At 38.6% G+C, this 27,232-nt stretch overlaps 10 protein-coding genes across 10 annotated transcripts; 1 reads left to right on the forward strand and 9 right to left on the reverse strand.

Moving 5' to 3' along the window:
- Positions 1 to 1,416: 1,416 nt before the first annotated feature.
- GCK72_015804 (uncharacterized protein) lies at positions 1,417 to 2,028 on the reverse strand (the record flags this gene model as incomplete). Its single annotated transcript, XM_003096308.2, has 4 exons — positions 1,417 to 1,435; positions 1,481 to 1,683; positions 1,730 to 1,872; positions 1,914 to 2,028. Coding segments are annotated over 4 exons (480 nt in total), but the record flags the coding sequence as incomplete, so codon positions are not given.
- Positions 2,029 to 11,286: 9,258 nt separating this feature from the next.
- GCK72_015805 (uncharacterized protein) lies at positions 11,287 to 16,124 on the forward strand (the record flags this gene model as incomplete). The annotated part of the gene is made up of 4 exons (XM_003096264.2): positions 11,287 to 11,373; positions 12,570 to 12,842; positions 14,085 to 14,607; positions 15,817 to 16,124. The coding sequence occupies 4 exons, from the start codon at positions 11,287 to 11,289 to the stop codon at positions 16,122 to 16,124; spliced, it is 1,191 nt and encodes a 396-aa protein (XP_003096312.2).
- On the reverse strand, positions 14,020 to 14,403 carry GCK72_015806 (uncharacterized protein; the record flags this gene model as incomplete). The annotated part of the gene is made up of 1 exon (XM_053731143.1): positions 14,020 to 14,403. One exon carries the CDS (start codon positions 14,401 to 14,403, stop codon positions 14,020 to 14,022), a length of 384 nt encoding a protein of 127 aa, XP_053585915.1.
- A 36-nt stretch (positions 16,125 to 16,160) lies between the features above and the next one.
- Positions 16,161 to 17,472, reverse strand: GCK72_015807 (uncharacterized protein; the record flags this gene model as incomplete). The annotated part of the gene is made up of 4 exons (XM_003096275.2): positions 16,161 to 16,230; positions 16,301 to 16,398; positions 17,171 to 17,273; positions 17,333 to 17,472. 4 exons carry the CDS (start codon positions 17,470 to 17,472, stop codon positions 16,161 to 16,163), a joined length of 411 nt encoding a protein of 136 aa, XP_003096323.2.
- Positions 17,473 to 17,727: 255 nt separating this feature from the next.
- Positions 17,728 to 18,720, reverse strand: GCK72_015808 (uncharacterized protein; the record flags this gene model as incomplete). The annotated part of the gene is made up of 4 exons (XM_003096263.2): positions 17,728 to 17,815; positions 17,941 to 18,041; positions 18,445 to 18,544; positions 18,590 to 18,720. The coding sequence occupies 4 exons, from the start codon at positions 18,718 to 18,720 to the stop codon at positions 17,728 to 17,730; spliced, it is 420 nt and encodes a 139-aa protein (XP_003096311.2).
- A 494-nt stretch (positions 18,721 to 19,214) lies between these two features.
- Positions 19,215 to 19,994, reverse strand: GCK72_015809 (uncharacterized protein; the record flags this gene model as incomplete). The annotated part of the gene is made up of 4 exons (XM_053731144.1): positions 19,215 to 19,272; positions 19,322 to 19,422; positions 19,695 to 19,797; positions 19,849 to 19,994. 4 exons carry the CDS (start codon positions 19,992 to 19,994, stop codon positions 19,215 to 19,217), a joined length of 408 nt encoding a protein of 135 aa, XP_053585916.1.
- An 849-nt stretch (positions 19,995 to 20,843) lies between these two features.
- Positions 20,844 to 21,246, reverse strand: GCK72_015810 (uncharacterized protein; the record flags this gene model as incomplete). The annotated part of the gene is made up of 2 exons (XM_053731145.1): positions 20,844 to 21,051; positions 21,107 to 21,246. The coding sequence occupies 2 exons, from the start codon at positions 21,244 to 21,246 to the stop codon at positions 20,844 to 20,846; spliced, it is 348 nt and encodes a 115-aa protein (XP_053585917.1).
- A 134-nt stretch (positions 21,247 to 21,380) lies between these two features.
- GCK72_015811 (uncharacterized protein) lies at positions 21,381 to 22,626 on the reverse strand (the record flags this gene model as incomplete). The annotated part of the gene is made up of 4 exons (XM_053731146.1): positions 21,381 to 21,453; positions 21,501 to 21,601; positions 22,327 to 22,429; positions 22,484 to 22,626. The coding sequence occupies 4 exons, from the start codon at positions 22,624 to 22,626 to the stop codon at positions 21,381 to 21,383; spliced, it is 420 nt and encodes a 139-aa protein (XP_053585918.1).
- Positions 22,627 to 23,106: 480 nt separating this feature from the next.
- On the reverse strand, positions 23,107 to 24,152 carry GCK72_015812 (uncharacterized protein; the record flags this gene model as incomplete). Its single annotated transcript, XM_003096288.2, has 4 exons — positions 23,107 to 23,194; positions 23,249 to 23,349; positions 23,867 to 23,966; positions 24,013 to 24,152. 4 exons carry the CDS (start codon positions 24,150 to 24,152, stop codon positions 23,107 to 23,109), a joined length of 429 nt encoding a protein of 142 aa, XP_003096336.2.
- A 467-nt stretch (positions 24,153 to 24,619) lies between these two features.
- On the reverse strand, positions 24,620 to 26,927 carry GCK72_015813 (uncharacterized protein; the record flags this gene model as incomplete). The annotated part of the gene is made up of 5 exons (XM_053731147.1): positions 24,620 to 24,724; positions 25,191 to 25,293; positions 26,384 to 26,484; positions 26,545 to 26,647; positions 26,884 to 26,927. The coding sequence occupies 5 exons, from the start codon at positions 26,925 to 26,927 to the stop codon at positions 24,620 to 24,622; spliced, it is 456 nt and encodes a 151-aa protein (XP_053585919.1).
- Between the last annotated feature and the right edge of the window lie 305 nt (positions 26,928 to 27,232).

Consider the following 27,232-nt stretch of genomic DNA (forward strand, 5'->3'; position numbering starts at 1 on the left):
AAAATCCGCTTGACCCTACGGTTAAGGTAGACAGTGCCCACTGCACACAAAGTGACCAAGGTTCGATCCCCGCCGGGGGTCGAATGTTTTTTATTTTTTGAATTAAGATTGGATTTGGACATCTGGATGTCTGGACACACAGACAGACAAAAATTGGACATCAGGACACACAGATAGACCGGTTTTGAGGCGAAATCTGATTTTGTTGGGTTTTCGGTGTAAAATTGGTTTTTCAAATTCAAAACTGGCTAGTTTAGGTTTCCGGACATGAAAAATCCAAAAATTCACAAAATTTCACCCCAGAAACGTGTAAAAATCAAGTTTCCAGACTAAAATCCAGTTGACCCAGTGGTTAAGGTAGACAGTACCCCACTGCACACAGAGTGACCAGGGTTCGATCCCCACCTGAGGTCGAATGTTTTTTGTTTTTTGAATAAAGACTGGATTTGGACATCTGGATGACTGGACACACTGACAGACCGGTTTTAAGGCGAAATCTGATTTTGTTGGGTTTTCAGGGAAAAAATTCAGTAATATTGATATTTTTCTTGCAAATACGAAAAATCGAGTAAATTTTATCGATTTCTAGCTATTTTTATGTTAAAAATCTCATTGTTTACCTTGAAAATCCTCCAAAACCTTGAAAAACTCAAAAATAAAGCAATAAATACTAGAAATTCAGAAAAATAGGGAGACAATTCGGTCGAACGCCATTTCCGAGAGGCATTCTCAATACATACTGATGGAAAAATGTGGAGAAGAAGAGAGAGAAAGAGAGAAGACGCTTGTGTCTGTCGGTGTCTCTGTGTGCTCAGCTGTGACCTTTCTAAGTTTTTGAATTTAGAAACCCAGCTGAGAGCTCAAAAGCACCCCAAACAGTCAAACGGCCTATCAGGCGCACCTTTGACGAGCTTTGAGTGAACTCTAAAAACGCGTCAAGGGCACGCCAGACTCTCAGGAATTTTGAAACCTTGAAGAAAACGGTGCTCTTTGAGCCGATTTGTGCACAGTGACAGGATTTTTTAGCCAAAAACGTTGCCTGGCGCACCTTGGACGCGTTTCTTGAAATTTGAAATGATTTTCAATTCAAAAAACGCATATTATACACTTTCGAGCGTTTTTCCTCTGAATACGGTAGCCAATTGAATTCCTTGAGTCCCTCCTCCGACTCGAATCTTGACCGATGACTAGTAATTACTGATTCCAAATTATTTATCTCTCCATCCAACCATTTTTTTTGATGAGACCGACGAAAGAACAACTTTCGACTCTTAAATGTCCAAAAAGATCCGATCTACAGTACCCCCGTCAACACGTAGGAAGACGTAATCGAAAGAATTTCACGACAAGTATAAACTTTATTAACAAAAAAATCAATTCAGTCTCATGAAAATATTTCATTCAATCACAAAATACTTATTTTGATGGAAATTCGCTGTAAAACAATATTTGATTGTCAATCTTTCGATATAATACTTACCAAGAAAAATGATTAAGTTTCGTCTTTTTCCCATCAAGTTCTCCGTTGGCTCCAATATATGTATCTATCATAGTGGAAAAATAATGAATTCCGTACGGGTATTTTGTGATATACCATTCATTATTTTCACAAACCATTCCGAAAAATTGGAATATATTGATATTCGGTCCTGTTTGTACCTCGTAGCTTATAGATAAGACTTTCTGGATATAATTGGTGGAGAGCAATATGTAACAAGATAACACTTACTCCGTGATCATCGAAAGAATCAACAGGACGAGGGATTTCAGAGTCGGTGAAATTGAGAGGCACGAAGGTATAGTAATATGATGTTCCACAAGTGATATTTCTAAAACATCCCGCTCCTTCAGCATACGAAACGTTGCCTCTCTCTAAATAAATGTTTTAATAACCGACTACTGATTTACAGTACCTGGCCAATCAAGTCTATCGAGGAGATCCGGGCATTCACAGTGATCTTTGCAACCTTTACAATTAACTAAAGAAATCAATAGAAAGAATAGAAGGTAGTTCATATTGGATGTATGATGATACTGATGACTTTGGATCCCCTTTTATTCCCTTATGTTAATGAACTGTCATGGAATAATTATCATAGCAAATAACTTCATTAGCACATCACATGAAAGGGAGATAACGAATATCAGAAAATCAAAAGAACAATTCGAACCGTTCAAACATCAGTTAACAAATCAAGGAAATCGATTCTTCCAGACAAAAATGTGAATTCAGTTTGACTAATCTGACAAAAATCAATCTTTGAAAATATCAGAGCACACCAGAGCTGTGCGGAAGTAAAATTTTTGAAAAGGGAAGAAGGAAGAAGGAAGAAAAAAGTAAAAAAAGCCCGGAAGAAGGAAGAAGGAAGGAAGAAGGAAGTTGTGTTCCGAACCGGGAAATCGGAAGTTAATTTTGAAAATGACAAATTTGAGGAAACTTTTTTCTAGTCATCTCTGAAAACGAATTTTGATGTTGTTTCATACAAAATTCCGCCAAAATTCCGTCGAAAATTACAAAATTTTAGTAAACTTTTTAACGGAAGAAGGAAGAAGGAAAAAGGAAGTGAAATTTTTAAAAAGGAAGAAGGAAAAAGGAAGAAGAAAGTGAAAAAAGGCCCGGAAGAAGGAAGAAGGAAGTCGAAGGAATGAATTCCGCATAGCTCTGGAGCACACCTATAAGGAGTATCAATAAAAGTAGAATTTTTCATTTATAAACTTTTCGGGTGTTTGGACATCAGAATTTACAAGACAGACACTGGAAAAAAAGCGTTATGAAAGTTCAGATACACCACTTTTTTGGAATTTCTCCCTGCCACCTTTCATCAGCTTTATGATGCGGAAACTGTTTTCTTTTCCGTATATCCCTCATTGTTTGACACGATATCGTCTTCCAAGTGTTGGACCTCAAAATAAATTTCTCTAGTTGAATGCAATAAGGCTATGTTTGTGTGTCTGTGTGTCTGGATATCCGGATGCATATTCTGCAAAATTTCTAACGAGTTTCAGCGCAGTTTAAAGATATTTATGTTTCTGCCTGTCTGTATTTATCTGAGTCCTGATTTGTCAGTGCACCAAGCCTAATTTTCAGTCGTTTGAGTACGTTTTTGACTATTCACACGATTTTTCACGGATTTTCTACTACTTTTATGATTTTTATCGGTTTTTGTAGCGCCGAAAGTAGCTCAGTTGCCATTTTTGTGTATTTTTCAAGATTTTGAAGCCTTAAATCCTCAATTTTCGAAACTCTTTTTCCAATTTTCATGAAATATCCCGATCCCCCCTGACTACCAATATGAGAACAGTAGTAGTATGATAACAAAAGAGAGCGAGAAGACGAACAAGTTATATCACACACACCACATATCCGAGAACCGATAAAGAAGAAGAGATAAATGAAGAGTTGATATGCGCGGGATGAGGAATCCCGTTTTCTCTTTTCCTTTTCTTCTTCCTTTTCTGCTGGTAGTACATTGTTTTGTACTACCAGAAAATAAGAGGAAGAAGACCAATCTCTCTCACTCTCTGTACCGTTTATCCCCCTTTTCTTCCGAAAATAGTCTTTTTGATTATTCTATATGTATATATAAGTATATATTGGGAAGGGGGGAAGGGAAGATAATTGCGGAAGGAGAAGACATTCTATGGATTCTTATGTTTTGGTGAAGAGAGATTATAGGGGAACATATGTGGGATCTGTCGGTGTGTCGGTGTGTCCGGATTTTCTTTTTTCCCTTATTTTTGCGGCTTTTAGGAGTTTTGAAGCTCGATTTGAATTCATGTAGGCTATGTCAGCCTGTGTGTCTGTGTGTCTGGATGTCCATTCTGCAAGATTCCATTTCAACTAGTTTTAGCGCATTGTAGTTTGGATTACTGTAGCTAGGGCGGTTGTTGGTACTGTAGTAAATTTCTGATGAATTTTGATGGTTTTATGCTTGAAAAATGAGCATTTTAGTGGTTTTGACTAGTTTTGAAATGATTTTTAACATTTTTCACGATTTTTTTTTTATGTTGAGCCAATTATTCAATGCTTTCGGTAGTTTTTTTATAAGCTTTTTGAGATTTTCAGTCCATTTTTTCCATTTTTAGACGTTTTTACGCAATGTTTCTTTTATTTTCTCGTTTTTACACGATTTTTTTCAAAATTCCTGCTAGTTTTAAGCAGTTTATCGGTTTTTGTAGCGCTGAAGCTTATTTGATGTCATTTTTGTATATTTTTTAAAACATTTTCTTGTTTTTTAGAACGTTTTACACCAATTTGTCACAGTTTTGCACATAAAAATAATTGATTTTAACTGTTTTCAAAGAATTTTTTCTCGATTTCTGCACATCAGTCTGTCTGTCTGTTTGTCTGTGTGTCACGATGTCTTTGGACAAAAATTCTAAAATTTCAGACCTACAAAAACCGATTTTTCGTTCAAATTTAAATTTTTTGATCTACCCGTTTTTTATGTAAAAGTTTTGATCTACCATTCTTTCTAGAAGACACAATTTCTCTTTTGAATTCCTTTTTGACTATTTAAACAATTTTACACGGACTTTCAGCTTCTTTTTAGAATTGTATTGGCTTTTTTAGCGTTGAAAGTAGTCTTACTTCGATTTTCATTCATTTTTCTAATTTTTGAGCAATTACAACTAAATATCGGGAATTTACGGGGCAAATTCAGCTGATTTCTTACATGTAAAAATGCCAAATCCTATAAATTTGGACCCCTCGATCTTTAGATAGCCAAAAAATTGGGTGAAATTGCTTAAAATGTCCAAAAACCTTATTTTCGCGTTTTTTGGCTTTTTATCCCGTTACGCGGGACATTAACGAGTAGCCATAAAGACCGTAGTTTGTCATAAACGTAAAACTTGCTGAGATCTACATTTTCGTATATTTTTCAGCTCCTGAAAATCAGTTTGAAGCTAATCACGCGCATTTTTTGGATATTTCCTTCAGTTTTTTTGCTTTTTTTGCTTTTTTTGCACCAAAATCTCAAACTACACATATTCACAATAGACAATAGCTGCTAGATCACCTTGTCTTCTCGGAAAAGAATGTTCCATTCTTCTTCATTTCCAAAATACCTTCTAACCTATACGTCTAATCCCTTTGTCTCCCCCCTCCCTCTCATTTTGGACCGCCCGTGCTCTCTTTTCTCTGTGAGAGCAAACTGTTAGTGACCGAGCTTATTTGCTCTACTCTTGTCTCTCCATAAACGGTGTCTAAACGAGAGAAAGAGAGAGAGAGAGAAAAGAGAGAGAGAGAGAGAGAGAGAGAGAGAGAAAACTTATCACTACGCGGAGATCTTTCCGCGCGCGTAAGTTGTTATGCGGGCGAGGGGGGCGGAGCCTAAGTGACATGTCAACATACATATTCCACTATACCACAATCCCTCAACTGATTGTACAATATAATACAATTAAGACGGATTCGGAGAGAGAGGAGAGACGCAGACAGCTCGAGGAATTTGTATATTCCGTTTCCTGATATGGTTTAGTAGTGTATACTTTTGAATATATTACTGAGAAGATGTTCGCCTGTGTGTGTCTCTATCTGAATGTCCGGATGTCCGTAGATATCACTTAACACGACAAATTGGAGCGATTTTTGTCGTATTTTCACTTTTTTTTGCCTTTCGATGTCTGTCATGTGTGTCTATTGGAGTGTCCGAATGTCCGGATGTCCGGAATAGAAATGCAAAAAAGATTAAGCGTAGGTGGGGGTCGAACCCTGGTCGTTTTTGTGTCACTGTCTACCTTCACCACTCGGCCACCACTTTTTTTTGGATATTCGGGATTTGTATAGTTTTCATGGGGTTTTGAGCGGTTTTTAAATGGTTTTTGTAGTTTTGCAAGCTAGAACACCCTTTTTGACACCTTTTTTGACACTTTTTTGTAAATTCCCGTCTGTCTGAGTGTCCAAATGTCCGAAAGTCCTTTCTGCAAAATTTCGAACGGGTTTTAGCTCACTTTTTGTTATTTTCAGCAGTTTTAAGGTATATTATGCCTCCGTCTGTATTTTTCTGTGTCCAGATGTCCTAATTTCCAATCAGTGGCTTATTTCTATTTCATACACAATTTTAACAAGGTTTTCCGCATAGTTTAAAGATTTTCTTGGAAATCTCTAGTTGCCGGTGTACCCAGATTTCCGGACTTTTAGTTGTTTCCACATGTGAAACCATTTTAAGTAGTTTTATCCTTTTTTCCTCAATTTTGAGATTTCTGTGTGTCTGCTTGTCCTGCTGGCCATATTTTCTCAAGTGTGGAGCTGAAAAATATACCAAAATGTAGATCTCAGCGAGTTTTATACCTTTGACCTACTGAAAGCTTTGTCAATGATTTTTTTTACATTTTATCCCGGCTCACGGTACATTAACAAACAGCCATTCGACCCGTATTATATCAAAGATATAGAACTTTTTATGGCCTACATTTTGATATATTTTTCAATTTATAAATCTCAGTTTTAAGAGAGCTACGCGGCAGCCCGGTTTACAAGTACGAGAAATAGCCTCTTTTCTTGTATGTCTGTCGGTTTATCCGATTTTCTGTGATCCGTCTACCTATCTTTTCATCTCACTCCTCAATTATGTCTCTACTATTCATATTGATACAATGATCTAACTGATCTTCCCATCTCCTCCTCCTCTTCTTCATTTCATTTAATCATTAAATACATACCCAACTGATCCCCTCCCCCCTCCGCCTGAGTCCTTGTTTGGTTAGGTTCGTTCACTTTTTTTGTTTCCCCCCAACCGCCCCTCGTTACGGTCTCATTGAAGATTTCTCCCGTCTTTATTGGTTTAGTGATTGTTCTTCATTTTTTTGAGACGATAGTAGTGACTTTTTGTGTTGAAAGATAAGGTCCTGAAAACGTTCTAATATACCGACTGTCATAACGTTTTTCTTATTGGTCCCCTTTGTGCCAGCCGCCTGGTTCCCAGGATTTATGTTTCGCCGCCTTTTTAGATTGTTGTTTATGAGTATTAGACTGTCTGATTTGACCGAGACTGTATTGTAATACACAAAAACCTTCATTTTCCAAGAAAGATTCAATTTTTTCAAAAGCATCCAAGGCACGCCAGACAACACTTTTTTTGCGTTTTTTAGGGTAAAAATGACTCAAAAAACATCTGTTTCTCTAGAATTTTAAAAATTGTCAAAGTCTGGCGCGCCCTTGACGCGTTTTTTCTTGCTTTTTGTATTCAAATTGTCTAAAAAATCAATTTTATCAGGATTTTTAAAATTTTCCCAATGTGGCGTACCGTTGACGCGCGTTTTCCGGCGTTTCATCTGAAAATGACTCGAAACACATAATTTTCTGCCGCAAATTTTTGGTTTTTAGAATCAGGCGCGCCTCTGGCGCATTTTTCCAGTTATTTGTGTTAAAATGACTCAAAATGCACCGTTTTCTCTTGGATTTTGAAGTACCTCAGAGTCTGGCGCGCCCCTGACGCGTTTTTGATCAGTTTTTTTTTGTAGCCCAGAATGAGTCAAAGTAAACCAATTTTAGCCGGATTTTCCAATGGCTCAGAATATGGCGCGCCATTGACGCCTTTTGTTTAACATTTTGTGCTGATAACGGTTCAAAAAACTCAATTTTAGCAGTATTTTAAACATTTTCCCAATTTGGCGTACTTTTTAAGCGTGTTTTTGAGGGCTCTTAGCTAAAAAATGGCTCAAAAGACTCAAAGGTCAAAATATCCTAACCAAATGTATTTTCAGCGCCTCTTTAATGTATTTTGGACGGAATTTTTACAATTTTATTCGGGGTTTTTGAGATTTTCAGCACACATTTTGCATTTTTGTGATCTTGGGATACTGTAGTTTGGGGTAAACTTCTGACTCATTTTGTCCTACTATGCTTATTTACACCTTTTATTGAATTAAAGTATGAAGCCGGCAGGCTGGATTTCACCGCAATTTTTCATCAAAAAAGTTCAAAGTTTTGAGTTCAAAAAGTGTCAAAAATTAGAATAAAACTACGGAAAACCTCTTAAAACCTCTTAAAACCCATTGAAAACTATATTTTTGGTCAAAAAACTCGATTTTCCAAATTTGCCAAAAAAAAGTGGTGGCCGAGTGGTTAAGGTAGACAGTGACACAAAAACGACCAGGGTTCGATTCCCACCTACGCCAAATCTTTTTTGCATTTATATTTTTGAGTTTCTGGATGCCTATTTGACCTTTTTTGACCTACTATGCTTATTCACACCTTTTATTGTCTTTACCTATTTCCTCCCAGCATGTTACCTCCTCCTCCTTGCTAACTAACTCATTTGCTCTTTCCGTATGTATGAGCATGCCCTCCCCCTCCTTCAAAGGAGAGGTCAAACCAGAAGCCTCTCTTTCTCTCGTCTTCCGACAGTCTCTCTCTTTCTCATTATTTACCCAACTTATATGAACCATAAGTGAGTGACCGTTAGCTCTCTCTCTCTGTCTCCACCTTCACATTTTGAAGAGTTGCTTTTCCTTCTCCCCGAAACATGAAAGAGACGAAATCTCGTTTCTTTTTTGAACACTCCGCAATGTATACATACAATTATAATTTGTTGCGCCCCCGATGTTTTTATTATTAATGTGGTGGCAGGAGGACGTTCAGGACGGAACTTTATGGATTTTTTTTTGTTTTTTTGGGTGTCCGGATGTCTGGAATAAAAATGCAAAAAAGATTTGGCGTAGGTGAGAATTGAACTCTGGTCGTTTTTGTGTCACTGTCTACCTTAACCACTCGGCCACCACTTTTTTGGAATATTGGGTTTTTGACCGAAATATAGTTTTCAGGGGGTTTTGAGTGGTTTTTAGCGGTTTTTTAAGTGGTTTGGGAGCTAGAAAACTTCATTTTTGACACTTTTTGAGTTCAGAAATCGTAAAATTCGACTTTTTTGATAAAAACGAGGTCTCAAATCCAGTTTTTCGGCTGTATATCAGTTTTTTGAGACTCCTAAACATCCAGAAACCTTAAAATAAACATGCAAAAAAGATTTGACCGTAGTGAGAATCGAACCCTGGTCGTTTTTGTGTCACTGTCTACCTTAACCACTCGGCCACCACTTTTTGGAAATAAAACCAAAAATATGATTTCTAGAGGGTTTTTAGCCGTCTTTAGCGGTTTTTAGTGGTTTTTAAGTGGTTTGCAAGCTTGAAAACTTCATTTTTGACACTTTTTGAACTCAGACATCGAAACATTCGACTTTTTTGTTGAAAAATAGTTTCCAAATCCAATTTTAGAACGGCTTTATGGATTTTTTGGATATTATTTTCGAAATATAAAAAGTCCTGGGGTACTGTTGTTTGGATTACTGTAGATACGGGTTATTGTAAATAGGATACTGTAGTTTAGTTCTTCTGATGGATTTATGCTTGAAAAAAGATAATTTTAGTGGTTTTGACAAGTTCTCAACGGTTTCTGGCATTTTTCACGAATTTTTTACGATTTTGAGGCAATTTTACAATGCTTCTGGTGATTTTTATTGGTTTTTTTTGAGATTTTTAGCCTACTTTTTCCATTTTCAATCGTTTTCACACAATTTACAGCCGTAAAATGCAATTTTATGTCAATCTTTTGGTTTCTAATCAATTTTACCCCGATTTTCAATTCTGTAGCCCTGAAAGTAGTTGTAACTTGATTTTTATTGTTTTTTTCTGAGTTTCTGAGAGTCTGTACCCAAATCTCGGGATTTTTTCGGCAAATTTTTGAGTTTTTCATCTTTTCTGACATGTTTCTGTTCGTCCGGATGTCCGTGCCATTCCATTTTGTAACTATTTCCCAGGTCTGTCTGTCTGTGTGTCCAAATCTTCATTGGACATCCGAACAGACCGACAGACGCGGAAAAATCTCAAAATTTTGATTTTTGATCTACCAGTTTTTTTGTTAAAAATTTTGACCTATCATCCTGCTATTATAAATTCACAACACCACGCCGCATGGCTTTAAAGGCGCATCTAGTTCATTAGAAATTTCGCGGAATGGTCTCGTAGTTGAAAAAGGTCAAATACCGTATTTTCGAGCTTTGCAGGTCTAAAAATAAATATAAAAACTGTTTTTCGCTTCGACACCATTTTGAACAAAATAGATGCGCCTTTAAAGCCATGCGGCACTAATTGATTTTTCCACAAGTTTTTCTATATTTCTGTGTGTCCGAATGTCCGGATGTCCAATATACCCGTTTCCCGCATTATTTCGTAGAATTTTGCACTGTTTTGACCTGAATTCCTTATCCATCAGCCGCCTACCACTTCACACAAGTGCTTACTCCCTTTTCCGCATTCGTCATCTTTCTCTCTCTTCAAATTTTGTTCACAATTATATCTATCAACTAAACTGTCGAAAAGTGATAATACAAACAATAGTGGCCTAGCCACTCTCGTTTTGACCCCCCACTTCCGCTTTTTCAAAAATATTGTGGTCAGCTAGTCGCAGTGTGTAAGTATCGATATGACTTTCTCGATACTAGTCCCATTTCGAGAATTTGTCAAGAAATTTTCCGTGAAAAATTTCTCGAAAATTCCCGGGAAAAGTATCGAGACGTCTCGAAAGTGTCGATACTTTCTCGAGAGATTTTGAGTGATTTCTCGTTACTTTTCCCGGGAAGTTGTATTTTGTCAAACAGTCTTCAGTGTGTTTTAAAACCGAACCTTTAGAAACCAGGCATTTCGCAACTAGAGATTTCAAAGCGGGCGTTTTGAAACGGTTGCGAAATGTCCGGTTGCGAATTGTCCGGTTTCTAAAGGTTCGGTTTTAAAACACACTGAAGACTGTTTGATTTATCGGGAAATTATCGAAACTGCGAGTCTCGATACCATCTATTTTCGAAAAAAGTATCGAGACAGTCTCGATACTTTTGTGATCTAGTCGGCTGGCGGGAGATTTAGGGAAATAAAAAGAATTAAGTTGTTTTTGGACCCAAACTTGTTAAAAATTCTTTTAGTTGGTTCATTTTTGCAAAAAAAATTATATATTTTTTAATTTTCAACGAAAAAAAACTTATAAAAAGAACAATTTTCCGGTCAATACCCCGTTCGAAACCACAGAAAGGGGTTATCTGAGTAGTTGATCTATGTGTGTTCGTGGTTAATTCGAATTTTATCAAAACGTTCGCATCTTGCAGTTTTTATGCGGCCACTTTTATTAACTAGGCGATAGTTTTTTTAGATTTGGTTGAAAAAGGAAAGAAAATCGATAAAATTGTGTTGATCAAACTGAAAATATCTTATTTTCCGTATTTTTTCCTATTCTTCCGCTCAAAATCCGTCCATATTTTATCTTTTTCAGAATCCCCCCCTCGAAACAAGTTTGGGATGAAACCAAACGTCGGAAGGTGTCGGAAGCGACGACTTCTGGAATTTCCTGTCGTCTTCATAGTGTTATTATTGGGTTTTGTAAAGGTGAGTCGATTTTTTACTGAAATCTAGGTATCCGGATCTCCCAAATGACTAAATTTTGTGAAAAGAAAATGAAATAACGCGCACCAGATGACCGGCAGTGCTGGAAATGTAGAAAATATCTTTAAAAACGCGTCACGGGTGCGCCAGGATTTTATGAAGTTAAAATTCTATGAATTTGGCACACCTTTGTGTTTTTGGAATTTTAAAAAGGCGTAACAGGTGCGCAAGACAACTCTTTTTGTGTAAAAATAACTCAAAACGCATAATTTTCTCTTGGATTTTTTAGATTTGTCAATGTCTGGCGCGCCTCTGACGCGTGTTTTTGAGGGTTTTTGTGCTGAAAATGCACCGTTTTCTCCTGGATTTCAAAATTTCTCAGTCTGGCGCACCTTTGACGCGTTTTTATAAGTTTTTTTGGGTTAAAATGGCTCAAAATGCACTGTTTTCATCTGGTTTTTAAAATTCCTCAGAGTCTGGCGTACATGTGACGCGTTTTTCGGTTTTTTGTGTGAAATTAACACAAAGTCCATCATTTTCTACTGGATTTTTCACTTTCCCAAAAATATCTATTTTATATCACAAGCTTCACATGTTCAAATAGAAAAAAAAACCAAATTTTGAATCTAAAAACTAGTACAATAATGCCTGTCTGTGTATCCGGAGAGTCCGGATGTCCGAAATAAGAATGCAAAAAAAAATTGGCCGAGGTGGGAATCGAACCCTGGTCGTTTTTGTGTCACTGTCTACCTGAACCACTCGGCCACCACTTTTTTTGGAAAATCGGAAAATCGGGTTTTTGACCAAAAATATAGTTTTTAGGGCATTTTGAGCGTTTTTAAGTAGTTTTTTAAAGTTTGCAAGCTAGGAAACCTCATTTTTGACACTTTTCGAACTCAGAAGTCAAAAAATTTAACTTTTTTGATAAAAAAAATTGCTGTAAAATCGAGTTTACCGGCTTCATACTTGAGTTTTGAGACATTTAGACATCCAGAAACCCAAAAATAGAAAAACAAAAAAATATTTGGTCTGAGTGGGAATTGAATCCTGGTCGTTTTTGTGTCACTGTCTACCCTAACCACTCGACCACCACTTTTTTTTGAAAATCGGAAAATCGGGTTTTTGACCAAAAATATAGTTTTTAGCTCTGAAATCAATTTTTTGTAAAATATCTTCGAATAACCAAAACCAATTTCCAGCCCTCCACCTCCTCATCAAAAACTCCCGAATCCGTGGTAACAGACGTCGAATTAAAGTGTCCCGACGAGTGGATCCGTCTCGGAACAAAGTGTTATCTGCCTTTCTCCATTCACCAATCTTGGCCGTTCGCCCTGACGACATGTCAGAGATACGGATCGACACTTGCCAAGATTCAGACGGGTTCCGAGAACCAGTTCATTGCTAGTCTGTTGTCGAAACCCGCCAAATCATCACAAGAAGTCAAAGAGTACTGGATTGGTCTCACTGTGGAGGTGAGAACGAGGGATTTTTGTGGGAGAAAAACTGAGAAAAATGATAAAAATTGAGGAATTTTGAGCTGAAAATGTGGAAAAAAGCTTTAATTAGTGAAAAATGAAAGAAAACACTTCATGGCTACCGTACTACCTAGAGAGCGCTGGGGCACCTTGGGCGCGTCTAAAATAGAATTTCTGTCTGTGTGTCTGTTTGTCCAGAAAAATCTGAAAAAAAATCTGAAAAAATGAGTGAAAATGCTCTGGAATACCGAAAAATCCGGTTTTTACGGTGCCGAAAATGCGCTGGCGCGCCTCCGGCGCGTTTAGACAGCTGGAAGATTCCTGAGGGGATGAAATGACTCTGTGTGTCTGTTTGTCCCTGAAATACCCAATATTTAAATTTCACGGAAAAACAGACGCACAGATGGACATATAGTAAACTTAAAACGCGCTGGGGCGCCTTTGGCGCGACAGGGGACAAACAGACACACAGACAGACAGGATTGAGGTTTCTACTGTCTGTATGTGTGCCTGTTTGTTTTTAAAAGTTTTTTTTCAAGAGAAATGACTTCAAAACTAAGAATTGACCAAATAATTATAAAGCGGAACTTTTGGACAAACAGACACACAGACAGACATAAAATTTGATAGGTTAAACTCAATTTTCCTGAAAAAACGAACAAAAAGTGGTAAAATGACCAAAAAACGAGCAAAAAGCACCATTTTTTTCATTTATCGTTTTTGAAGATCTCTGTCGGTGTGTCGGTTTGTCCAAAATGTCAAAATCTCAAATTGCGCGCCAACAGCGCCCCAGCGTCTTCATTTATATCGTTAAATCGAGTCCCTGTAAAACGCGCCAACGGCGCGCCAGCGCTTTTCAAATTTTCTATCAAATTTTCTTAGCAGTCTATCTGTTTATCTGTTTTTTCCGGGAAATTCAAATTTTAGTGATTTCGGAGACAAACAGACACACAGACAGACATTCATCCCTTCTGTCTTTGATTATACGCGCCGAAGGCGCCCCAGCGCTCTCTTGGGATTACTGTAAAAAACCTCATTTTTGGGTATTCTGAAGCGTTTTTTCTTTCTTTTCTGGACAAACAGACACACAGACTGACAGTAGAAACCTTAAGTCTTTCTGTGTGCCTGCTTGTTTACTCTCGCGCCGAAGGCGCCCCTGCGCTTTTCAAGTTTACTATATCCCATGGAATTCTGGAGCATTTTTTCTCATTTTTTTGAATATAGCAAAAATGATTCCAGGTGCTCGACGACGATGAGCTGTACATCTGGTCGGACGGCACGCCAACAAGTCGATACGTGGGATTCTGGAGACAAGACCAGCCGAACTTCCTGAACGGAACATGTGCAATGGGACGTGTGGAACGGAAAGATCTCGAATGGCGATTGGAGACGTGTAACCTGTTGAGAAAATTCGTCTGTGAACGACCAGCGTGTGTCCAAGGATCATACTTCTGCTCGTCTGGAGCATGCATCTCGGAATCCAAAAAATGCAACGGATACGCAGATTGTGACGACGGAAGTGACGAACACAACTGTCCGTCGGCATTCCATCCGACATGTCGGACCTCGGAGAAGGCGGAAAATGGGCAATTAAGTTCGCCTAATTACCCGAACAGTTATGAGCCCAATTTGAATTGTCGACATGTGTTGGAGGGACCGATTAATTCGAGAATCGAGTTGACCATCGAACATTTTGAGACGGAGCCAGATTTTGATGTGTTGACTGTGTTGGATGGAGGACCCGCCGAGAATAGTACTACAGGTAAGCAGTTTTGATTTACTGAGCCGAAAATGAGGAGAAACTTTGGAAAACGCGTCAAAGCCACCCCAGACAGTGAAAAAACCCAAAAATCGGCTCAGACGCATTTTGAGTTAACTCTGAAAACGCGTCAAAGGCGCGCCATTCTCATAGATTTTTTTGCTATTTTTAGATAAAATAAACGGTCTGTAAGTCCAAGTGTCCAGATGTCCAAGAAACGCGATCAAGGTGCGCCAGACACAAAAATTCTTAACATTTCTTTTTAAATCGACGAATAATGCAATGTTTCAGGGCTGGCGCGCCTATGACGCGTTTCTGAAAAGTCACAAACGCGTCAAAGGCGCGCCAGATAGCTTTGAAAACTGGTAGAAACTTATACTGTCTGGCGTGCCGTTGACGCGTTTCTTCGAAAATGCTTGGAGTACACGCCAAAGGCACGCCAGACTTGAATTGTTAAATTTTTTGTTTTTAAATTTTGCACAAATTTCTAGACATCAAAAAATAGCATAAAATCTATGAGAATGGCGCGCCTTTGACGCGTTTTCAGAGTTCACTCTCACGCGTCAAAGGCACGCCTGACAAGTCGTTTTTTAGTTTTTTGACCGGCTGGGGTGTTTTTGACGCGTTTTTCAAATAAACAATAACAAATTTGGTGTCAGAAATACCCCAGAAACTCAAAAAACCAAAAAATCGGACTTCACTGGGGCGCTTTCGACGCGTTTTGAGGAAGTTTTGAAAACGCGTCAAAGGTGCGCCAGTCGAATAGGTTTTTTGCAATTTTTTTAGATAAAATGAAGTCTAGAACTTTTGAAAATTTTCAAACCTTTTCAAAATTTTCAAAATTGAAATCTGGGGTGCCCTTGGCGCGTATTCCAAGCATCTTTCAAGAAACGCTTCAACGGCACGCCAGCCAGATTTGGTTTCCTCCAGTTTTTAAAGCTATCTGTCGCACCTTTGACGTTTTTTTTTTGAAAATTTATAAAGTAAGTCAGGTGTCCCAGGTCTCTCCAGGTATACGGGCGCACCTTTCACGCTTCTAGAGGAAACTGAAAACGCGTCAAAGTCGCGCCTGCTTGGTGATTTTTGATGGGTTTTTGGCCGATTTTTTGGATTTTCAGACTGTCTGGAGTGGTTTTGACGCGTTTTTAATATCAGAAATCGGTTTTGGCTAAATTTAGAACGTTTTTTTTCCTGAATGCATCATTTTTCCAGTGATCAAACGTCTCTCCGGCTCGCTGGACACTATCCAAACGATTACCTCATCCACTAACATGATGATTGTGCAATTCCGAACGGACGCTCAATCGAATGCACGCGGATGGCAACTGAAATGGCGTGCCGTTCCGTTCTCATGCGGTGGACACTACACCGCACAAGCCTACATTCAATCCTTCGTCTCTCCGGGCTATCCGAAAACATTTGCGAACGGAGCCGAGTGTGTGTGGACGGTGGAAACGACGCCAGGACAAGTCGTCTCTCTTATTGTGAGTTTTTGGCTTGAAAAAGGGGGCGGAGCTTGAAAATATCAATTTAACTTTATTGGTCTCAATTATCAATTAGTACATTGGAAGACACGCGGAGAGGGTGCCGTTCTCATAGGCGTTCAGATCGAAGTGCACTTTTTGTCTGAAATTAAAAAATTTTTATGGCCTAGGATTTTTTGGATGGCCTAGAATTCCAAATCCAAAAAACTTACTCTCCAAAAACCCAAACATCAACGGGCTCGGGGTTGATACAACGGTAGACGCCCTTGCTGGTACAATTGTGACTCAGTTGATAGGTGATCTCGTATTGCTGAAATTTTCGGATTGATTAAAAAAAAAGCTGAAAATCAAAAAAAAAATTCAAAAAATTTAGGCTTAGGCTTAAAGGGTGTCTTAGGCTTAGGCTTAGGCTTAAAATTTCAGATCTGTGTGTCGGTTTATCCTGAAGATCCGGACACACCAACAAACAAGCAAAAAATCAAATTTACCAGTTTTTCATTGAAAAAAATTGAATTTTTCCGCATTTTTTTCTGTGTTTCTGTGTGTCCAAATGTCCGGATGTCCGGAATAGGAATGCAAAAAAGATTTGACCGAGGTGGGTGTCGAACCCTGGTCGTTTTTGTGTCACTGTCTACCTTATCCACTCGGCCACCACTTTTTGGGGAAAATCGGGTTTTTGACAGAAAATCTTGTTTTCATGGGGTTTTTAGCGGGTTTTAGCGGTTTTTCGTAGTTTTACCTTCATTTTTGACATTTTTTGAGGTCAGAAATTCAAAAAATAGATTTTTCTAACAAAAAACAGCTCCCAAATCCGTTTTTTTTGTGCTTTATATCAATTTTTGTCGAGTTATCCCGATTTTTTCAGTTTTGTGTAGCCGAAATTACAAATTTTTTTCGAAATTTGGGTCTTAGCTTACTGTAGAGTTTAGGGTTACCGTATTCCTAGACACTAATCTCTGAGGATACTGTAACCAACGGTAGGAAGACCCGGATTACTGTAACTCCGCTCTAATTCACCCATTTCTTGTATGTAGGATCCGGGTTACTGTAGCTCCTCCAGGATTACTGTAGCTACTACTCACCGGTGACGCATCGCCTCCCGAATAATCCCAACTGAAATCCTTCTTATACAACGCGGGATCCACACAGAACTCCTCCTTCTTAATGACGTCATGTGATGCTCCACTGAAAATTTATATATGTCTGTCTGTGTATCCGAATATCCAGATGTCTACAAAACTCACTAATCCACCTCATAGACGTACAGTACTCCACAGTAGACACTATTAGTCGGGGAACAACGGATTGACATGGAGATGTGCACGGGGTCCCCGGTAGTGAAGGCGGTAGTGGTGAGTAGGAGGAGTAGGATACGGTAGATCATTTTTTGGCGAGCGACCGGTTTCCAGGTAGCCGGGTGGAATGAATGAATAGTTTTGGTTGGAAGAGGAGAGGGGCGGTAGCAAAAACATTTTTTGCAAAAAGTTTTTTTTTTCATTTTTGCAAAAATTTTGTATGGGAACCACCAGCGCGCGCGTTGATCATGATGTTTGTGTATTGAACATTTGATCTACAGGTGCTTTTTGTGATCTACACGGCTTATTAATCAAAATTCTTTATTAGAATTATCAGAAATCAATTAAGCGTCCTGTTCTGGTCCCATACCGACATTTCGACATTTCGAGGATCCGGTGTTGTAGGCTTTGATGTAGAATGGCACGGAGTGTCTGGAAGTTGCAAAAATTTCATGTAGATCACAAGATATCTCCCCAGATTTAACCCCTAGAGAAAAGTTGCCAACTACAAAAATGTGGCGCTTGTTTTGATCTACAATTTGATTTCTCCAACTCACCTCCCATCAACAGGAGCATCGATAGCAATGTCCGGTTGAATACACGCACGTTTTTTGTTTGAAGTGCAGTTATGTCTGAGTTGGTAGTTGAATTCGTACTGCTGAAAAAATAGAGGCTTAGGCTTAAGGGGTGTCTTAGGCTTAGGCTTAGGCTTAAAATTTCAGAAGTGTCAAAAACAGTCACAATACTCGTCAAACACAAAAATTTGGATGCTAGGTACAGTAACCCGAATCCTAAAAACTAAAAATTTCAATCCTAGACACAGTAACCTGGATCCAAAAATTGAAATTTTGGATCGTAGGCTACAGTAACCCGAATCCGAAAAACTAAAAATTTGGATCCTAGATACAGTAACCCGGATCCAGAAAATATCAAAATTGGTACAGTAACCCGATCTTGAAGATTTTGACTATAGCTACAGTATCCGGCTTAGGCTTAAGGGGTGTCTTAGGCTTAGGCTTAGGCCTAAAATCTCAAATCGGTTTGTCCGGATGTCCACCTACCAACGACACACCATCATACGGATATATAGGATCGTAGACGAAATTTTTCGAGGCATCACTTGTACAAAACATTTGAGTTATCAAGACAGCGCTGCGGTAACTGAAAATTTTCCCTTTTTTCTGAAATTTTTGAATTCCCGCTCACTCATCCGCCTCATAGACAGTCAAATCAGCGCACCAATAGGGAATGGAGCGGTCGCAACGGATGAAGACTTCAAAGTCGATTGGATCCGAGAGGGATGGGGAGAATAGGAGGAAAAGAAGGAAAATTTTCATGATTTTTCACTCCGAATGATGAAAAATGAAGGAATCGGGCTGGTTTTATAGAAGAGTTTATTCGATTAGAGCTTTTTTCCCAGAGGTTGTAAAATTGGAGTTACAGGTATACTGTAACTAGGAAAAGATCAAAAAATCAGAAGAAAATGTATCCAAATTTTAGGATCAGGGTTACTGTATCCAGGATCCAAATTCCAAGTTTTAGGATCCGGGTTACTGTAGCCTAGGATCCAATTTTTAGTTTTTAGGACCTGGATTACTGTATCTAGAATCCAAAATTTTAGTTTTTTGGATCCGGGTTACTGTACCCAGGATCCAATTTTTTTGTTTGTTAGGATCCAGGATTCGGGCTACTGTAGCCCCTCCAATCATATCTCCGCCTAATTTGCTCCAATTACTCTGATTCTTGTACCAATCAATAGCTAATGAAATTTTCCACCTGACAATTATGAAAAATCATTTATTTCATCAATTAACTCAATCAATTATCATCATTAACACATTTTGGCCTCCCCACGATTGAACACCTTGCCATAGAAAGTCACGTTTTGTCTGAAAATGATTTTTTCAAAAAAAAATCCCTTTTTTTGAAATAACTCACTCTCCCCTCACCAAGATATCGGTGGAGAAATACGGTGTGTAGCATCGGATGGAGCCGTCAGAAGTGCAGTTGTGTTGGAGGGAGTAGTTGAATTCGTAGTCCTGAAAATTTTGGATACAGTAACCCAGATCTTGGAAGTTCAAAAATTTGGATCCTAAGTACAGGAATTCGGATCCTAAAAACTAAAATTTTGGATCCTAGGTACAGTAACCCGGATCCTAAAAAATGCAAGCATTGATACAGTAACCCGATTCAGAGGCTTAGGCTTAGGCTTAATTTAATTTTTTGTTTTTTTTTGGCGGCTAAAACATACGTGACTGCTTTTTTTAGGTACAGTAACCCGAATCCTAAAAATAACATATTCCCAACTAACCGATGACCAATCCCCATCTGGGCGGAGTCTCGGGTACTCGTACTCCTGATACCAATTTGGCGTGCAGAATTTTTCGGTCTTCAGAATATCACGAGTGCTTGGTCTGAAAAAAAATTAGGATTCAAAGTTGTGGGGTACTGTAGTTCTGACTTACAACAAATCGTCCTCGAAAACTGTCAACTCTCCGCACCAATATCTGACTGTTGGTTCACAACGAAGGAACACTTCGATATTGACGGGATCCGATTTTATTTGGTAGATCAAAAAGAGAAATAAGAGAAGGGTACGGTAGATCAACATTCTCGGAGAAGGAAAAAGGAGAAGAATGAGGGAAAAAGGAGCGGAGGAGTTTATGATCGTTTTTTTTTCGAAAGTGATAAAAATGCGTTTTATGAGCATGAGAAGGGGGATTTTCACGGATTTTATGAGTTTTGAGGGGTACTGTAGCTGGGAACCAACTTTTCTGAGTTTTAGGAGTCGGGTTACTGTAGCTAGGGTCATAATCCTTTAGATCAGGTTACTGTACCAATGATTGAATTTTCAGGATTCGGGTTACTGTACCTAAGATTCAAATTTTTAGTTTTCAGGATCCCGGTTACTGTACCCAGGATCAAAATTTTAATGTTTTTAGGATCCGGATTACTGTACCTAGGATTCCGATTTCTGTGTTTTAGGATGTGGGTTACTGTACCTAGGATTCAAGTTTTTAGTTTTTAGGATGTGGGTTACTGTAGCTAGCTTCCTAATCCTCTAGATCGGGTTACTGTACCAATGTTTGGATTTCCAGAATCCGGGTTACTGTACTTAAGTACATTCGAAATTTCCCGAAGTTTTTTGTTCTGGGTTACTGTACCAGGGAACTAGATCCTGGAAATTCAAGATCCGGGTTACTGTATCCTAGGATCAAAATTTTCAGTTTCAAAGATCCGGGTTACTGTAGCCTAGGATCCAAATGTTTAGTTTTCACAAAAATCTTTATTCCCCTAAAAAATTTCAACAATTCGGATAACCTCCACGATTGAACAGCCTCGCGTACAACTCCACATTTTGTCTGGAATTTTTTCAAATTTTTGATCTACAGTACCCTCCCTTTGACCTACTCTCTATTCGCCGCCGCTTGAACCTCTTGTCTCGGATTCACACACCGTACTAAGCCATCCGATGAGCAATTGTGACGTAACTCGTAGCTGAATTCATATGTCTGAAAATCTGTCTGTGTGTGTGTGTGTCTGTGAGTCCAGATGTCCACTCTACCGGTGACGCGTCGCCTCCTAAGGAAATCGGCGAGTACTTCAACTCCTTCCACACCTGATCCGTACAGTATCGATCGGTTTTGAAGCTGTCGTGGCTCCCGGGCCTAGAAGTGTTTATACATTTTTTTTGACGTAGATCAAAAAGGGGGCGTGGCTTACAATACGTCCACCTCATAGAAGATGATATGTCCACAGTAGAACTTGATTGATGGATCACAACGGATAAGAATTTCCAAGTTGATCGGATCCCCGTAGATCACAGAGATCACGGAAAAAGCAAGGAGCAGAGTACGGTACATCAACTGAAAATCCATATCAAGAAAAGAGGGCGTGGCCTCCTACAGTAGATATTGAACTGCAAAAACTACAGTATTTTTATAAAACTACAGTAAGAAAATTTATAAAAATTTATAAAAATTAAAAAAAAATTTATTCAATCCAAGGCCAATAAGCAATCGAAATTCTCTCCCCGATTATACGCCTTCACATAGAATTCCACGAATTGTCTGAAAATACAGTAATCTACAGTAGGACACTACAGTAAGACACTCACTCTCCGTCAATATACTTCCGAACGTATTGGTGGGGACGGATACAGAGTCGTTGGCCGGTATGTGTGCAATTGTGCTCCAAGGTGAAACTGAATTCGTATTCCTGGAAGAATTCTATGAAAAAGACGATCTTGAGTTTAAAGTTTGCCAATAACCAAAAATGTTTCATTTGAAACAAAAAACTTTTTTTGAAAATTTTCCAAAAAAATGTTTTTTGAAAAAAAAACTTGAAAATCGATTGGCCTTGACCCTTAAATTGGGTTTTCCGTGAAATCCAACGTTACAAAAAAAGATTGGTGGTATGTGGACTCGAACCCTGGTCGGTAGTTTGGTAGCCACTGTGTCTACCGTAACCACTCGGCCACCACTGCACAATAAATTTTTCGGAAATATGCCAATATGGGGCTCAAAACTTCGGAAATTTTACGATAATCACGAATATCAAGATTTAATTATCTAAAAATGTCAGAATTAAAAAAAAACGAAAAATCGCGAAAAAAATTTCTGAATTTTTTTTCAAAATTTTGTTTGTTTTGAATCAGAAAAGTGGTTTTTAGCTATATTACAACTTGCAAAAAGAGTTTGGAGGTATGTGGACTCGAACCCTGGTTGGTCGATTCGTAGCCACTTTGTCTACCCTAACCACTCGGCCACCACTGCACACCTAATTTTTTGGAAGTATGGCAATATGGGGCTCAAAATTTTTGGAATTTTGTGTAGAGGAAGAATATGTGACCACTTATATACCAAACCTCCCAAAAACTGAAATTCGTGTGCTTAGGCTTAAAAAATTTCGAGGCTTAGACTTAGGCTTAAATTCTAACTCACCTTTCCCGGATCGCCTCCAGGCCAGAATTTCTCATACTGAAATTGCTGATACTCATAATCCGAACAAAACTGGTGGGTCTTGAAGACATCGTGCTGTCCTTGGCTGAAAATTTTTAGTTTTTTGACTTCCAATTCTATTTTTTTTTGAACAACTCACTAATCCACCTCATAGTAGACCAATTTTCCGCAGTAATGAGCAATTGATGGATCACAACGGACCAGCATCTCAATGTTGATTGGGTCCGAGTGAATTTGGTAGATCAAAACCAAGAAAAGGGGAAAAGTACGGTAGATCAACATTTCCGGAGAGGGGAAATGAAGAAGAATAGGGGCGATGGAGGCAAAAGGACGCCAAGAGCCATAAAAATTGGTTTTATGGGCTTGGGAAAGTGAATTTTCTTAGTTTTTTGAAAAAAATCTGAAAAAAATTGTTCTGGGATACTGTAGCCTGGAAGCAGATCCCGAAAATTCAGTATCTGGGATACTGTAGCCTAGGATCAGAATATTCAGTTTTTTGGGATCCGTGTTACTGTACCCAGAATACCAACTTTCGTTTTTCAGGATCAAAGTTACTGTAGCTTTGGATCCTAATTTTCACTTTTTAGGATTTGGGTTACTGTACCCACAATCCAAATTTTCAGTTTTTAGGAACCGGGTTACTGTAGCCTAGGATCCAAGTTTTCAGGATCCGGGTTACTGTAGGATCCGAATTTTCGGATTTTCCAAACAATATTACTGTAACACCATTCATTCAACATCTCCCAAGAATAATTATTATTCCTAAAAATCAATAATCTTCGCATTTGGATCTTTACACGCCCTTGCCTCTCCGAAGTTCCACGCGTTGAACTTGAACTCCACCCATGATCTACAAAAATTTAAAGTACAGTACCCCTCTCCCTACAGTAGTACGGTAACTCACTCCCCGCTAGCACTGACATCCTTTGGGTTGTCAGGACGGATGCATCGGGTGAGGTCGTCGATGGTGCAGTTGTGAGTTAGTTGGTAGTTGAGTTCGTAGCTCTGGAAAAACAAAATCAAAACAATTTTCAGATTTTTTTTTTTCAAAAAAAATTTTAACGTAAAACTCGGAAACTTAACTTGTTATGATTAGAAAAAAGTTTTTAGCAATATCAAAAGTAGCAAAAAAAGATTGGAGGTATGTGGACTCGAACCCTGGTTGGTAGATTGATAGCCACTGTGTCTACCTTAACCACTCGGCCACCACTGCACCAACTTTTTTTTGGGAGTATGGCAATATGGGGCTCAAAATTCCGGAAATTTTGTGGAAAGTAGGAATATTAAGATTAAATAGTCTAGAAATGGCAATATTTTGAAAAAAAAACTGAAAATCGGGGAAAAAAATGTCAGAATTTTTTTCTTCAAAAAGTGGACAATTTCCATAAAATTTATTTAAAAAAAGACGGTTTACATGACATTTGGAGAACTACTACTAACAAGCCGATATTTCCAAAGGGTCACTTAGGCTTAGGCTTAAAAAAGGCTTAGGCTTAACATTTTTATAAAAAAAAGTCTCTACCGGTGAGGTATCCCCATCTGGGTACAAATCGAATTTGAACTCCTTTTCCCCCTCCGGCGCACAGTACTCCTCAGTCTTCAGTATGTCATGATTGCTCCATCTGAAATTTTTCGTGTTTCTCAAAAAAAAAATTGATCTACACTCACTTATCCGCTTCGAAAATTACAAGCTTTCCACAATAGAGGTACTCCGGAGTGCCCTCCATTTCGCATTTGATTTTGACGGTGACATGGACCGGGTCCGCAAGGATTACGGTAAGAAATAGGAGAGCGGGAAGGTAGATCATAAGTTGAAAGTGAGGGGGAATTGGTTGGAAGGGGGTTTTAAAAAAGAAAAATGAAAAGGAAGCCGACGGATGAGAATTCTCAGGAGAGCTTATGGGAGACAGTTTCAGTTCCCATCATTGAAAATTTTTTGACGGTAGAGGGTTACTGTACAAACACTTTATTCAGAAAAATTTTCACATATATCATTCCAATCATTCAATTTTTTCAAATTATACGGATGAATGCAAGCTCTTGCCTCTCCGTAGTTCCACGCGTTGAACTTGAATTCCATTTTTGACCTACAAAAATTTTATATCAACTACAGTACCCCTCATACAGTAACCCACATTACTGTGAAAAAAATAAAGTTTGGCCAAGGATTTTCAAAAAAAAATTTCGCGCCCAAAACGCTTTAGTTCACAAATGCACTAAAGTGTTTTGGGCGCGAAAATTTTTTTTGAAAATCCTTGGCCAAACTTTATTTTTTTCACAGTATACGCGGGTCGAATTGTGTAAAATAGTCGGGTCTGATGCATCGGGTGAGGTCGTCAATGGTGCAGTTGTGTGTTAGTTGGTAGTTGATTTTGAATCCCTGAAATTTTGTGACTTTGGCTTAAAGGATTTAAAAAAAAACATCACGAAATAGGAAAAAAATATATTTTTTTCCATATTTTTTTAACGTAAAACTCGGAAACTTAGCTTGTTATAAACTGAAAAAAAGTTTTTAACTATATCAAAAGTTGCTAAAAAATATTGGCGGTATGTGGACTCGAACCCTGGTTGGTAGATTCGTAGCCACTGTGTCTACCGTAACCACTCGGCCACCACTGCACACCACATTTTTCGGAAGTATGGCAATATGGGGCTCAAAATTTTGGAAATTTTGTGGAAAACACGAATATTAAGGTTTAGTTGTCTAGAAATGTCAGGATTTTCGAAAAAATCTGAAAATCGGGAAAAAAAATTTCGGGTTTTTTTCGGTTTAGGCTTAAAAGGTTTCAGAGGCTTAGGCTTAGGCTTAAAACGTGTCTTTGGCATAGTCACCTCTATCAACTTACCCGAGACAAATATCCTTTTTCACTAAAATCAAAGTTCACCTCCTTGACTCCTTCCGGTACACCACAAAATTCTTCCTCCCCCAAAATTTCGTTCTTATTCCACCTGAAAATGCTTTTTTAAAAACTTTTTCTGCCAATTTGACCTACTTTTTTTGGCCGAAAAGTATCATTTTCCCACACCAGAGATACTCGGGAGTTTCCTCCATTTGACAGTTGATTTTGATAGAAACATGGATTGGGTCCGCGAGGATTACTGTAGAGAGGGATAAAATGGCGGGAAAAATGGTACGGTAGATCATGTCATATGCTGTATGTTCCTGTGCCATTTGAGCTTTTTTATACGGTTTATGGTGTAAAAATAGAAAATAGAAACAAAAAACTATGCATGACACATCCTATGAATCATATTTGTTTTTGTTCTATTCCAAATGTTCCAATTCTTCCGATTTTTGTCGATTTACGAGTTGTATGTAGATTTACGAGAATGCTTGAATTTGTATTTACGTGGTTTAAGTGTCGATTTACGATACCTGGTGTCAATTTACGCGATTTAAAATCGATTTACAATATCCTTACTGGATCTGTGTGGATTTACGTGCCCCTGGATCCAAGTTTTTAGTTTTATCACCCGGGTTACTGTAGTTAGGACATCGATGTCTAGGTTACTGTATCTGGGATACTGTAGTATCACAGAAGAGTTTATCCAGGATCCAAATCTTCATTTCTAGTGTCCCGGTTACTGTAGTTAGCCACTTTGCTCATAACTCCTCCCAAAATGCTCCAAATGATTTTATTTTTGTACCAATCGAAAGCTCATAAAATTTTCTACTAGTTCAATTATGTTTTGACTACAGTATCTCTCGTTGGGGTTACTGTATCTAGGATCAAAATCTGTGGCGCTCGAATCCTATTTTTACTTGTAACTCCGCTCAAAACGATTCAAATGACTTGGTTTTGGTACCATTTGACTACTCTTAAAAAATTCTACAAAATCCATATAAATTCACGCAAATTTATTGAAAAAAATCCAAAAAAAAATCCAAAAAACTCCAAAATTAGGCATTCGGCGGCGGGCATCCCTCAGAAGTTTCATGTCCATAAGCATCAATGTATAGTTTTGCAATTTGTCTGGAATTCTGTCTGTCCATCTGTGTGTCCTGATGTCCGGATGTCCTCCCGGTCCCCTAACTCACTCTCCATTCACCGGCACCTCCACCGCCTCCTCAGGAATCAAACATCTCCAGAAGACGTCTGGTGTGCAGTTGTGATGGAGTTGGTACTTGACCTCATAGGTCTGAAAATATGTCTGTCTGTGTGTCCAGAATAATTGTGTCCGGATGTCCGGATGTCCTACCGGTGACATATCCCCATGGAGTTTGATATCCGAGTAGTGGAATCGTTTGATGACGTCGGTCGTGCAGAATTTCTCATAGCGAATCAGATCGTGCTCTTTTGGTCTGAAAATTCTGTCTGTCTGTGTGTCCGGATGATCAGGATCCGGATTACTGTAGTCTGGGATCCAAATTTTCAGTTTTTAGGATCCGAGATACTGTACCTAGGATCCAAACTTTTAGGATCCGGGATACTGTACCTAGGATCCAAACTTTTAGGATCCGGGTTACTGTAGTCTGGGATCCAATTTTATAATTTTTGGATCCGGGTTACTGTACCTCGGCTCCAAATTAACACTCACTTATCCTCCTCATAGATATGCAAATGTCCACACCAGTTGAGCATATTAAAGGCGCATTGAACTTCCACGTCAACAGTCAGGGGATCGGAATGGATTACTGTAACTATCAGAAGGTAGATCACAGCGAGAATACGGTAGATCATAACTTTTCGTAGTCGCTGAAGAAATGGAATATTTTGGAGGGTATTTATAGTCGAAAAATTTGCATTTTTATGAATTTTATGGGCGATAAACGTTTTTTTGTTTCCCATGCGGGGGAGGAGGTGTTTGGTTTTTTGATCTACCAGACTATTTGGGGGTACTGTAGTTATGGGGAAGGGATACGGTAGCCAAGGTTACTGTAATAGGA

Source organism: Caenorhabditis remanei, chromosome IV (assembly GCF_010183535.1).
Source record: "Caenorhabditis remanei strain PX506 chromosome IV, whole genome shotgun sequence".
Classification (NCBI taxonomy): Eukaryota; Metazoa; Nematoda; class Chromadorea; order Rhabditida; family Rhabditidae; genus Caenorhabditis; species Caenorhabditis remanei.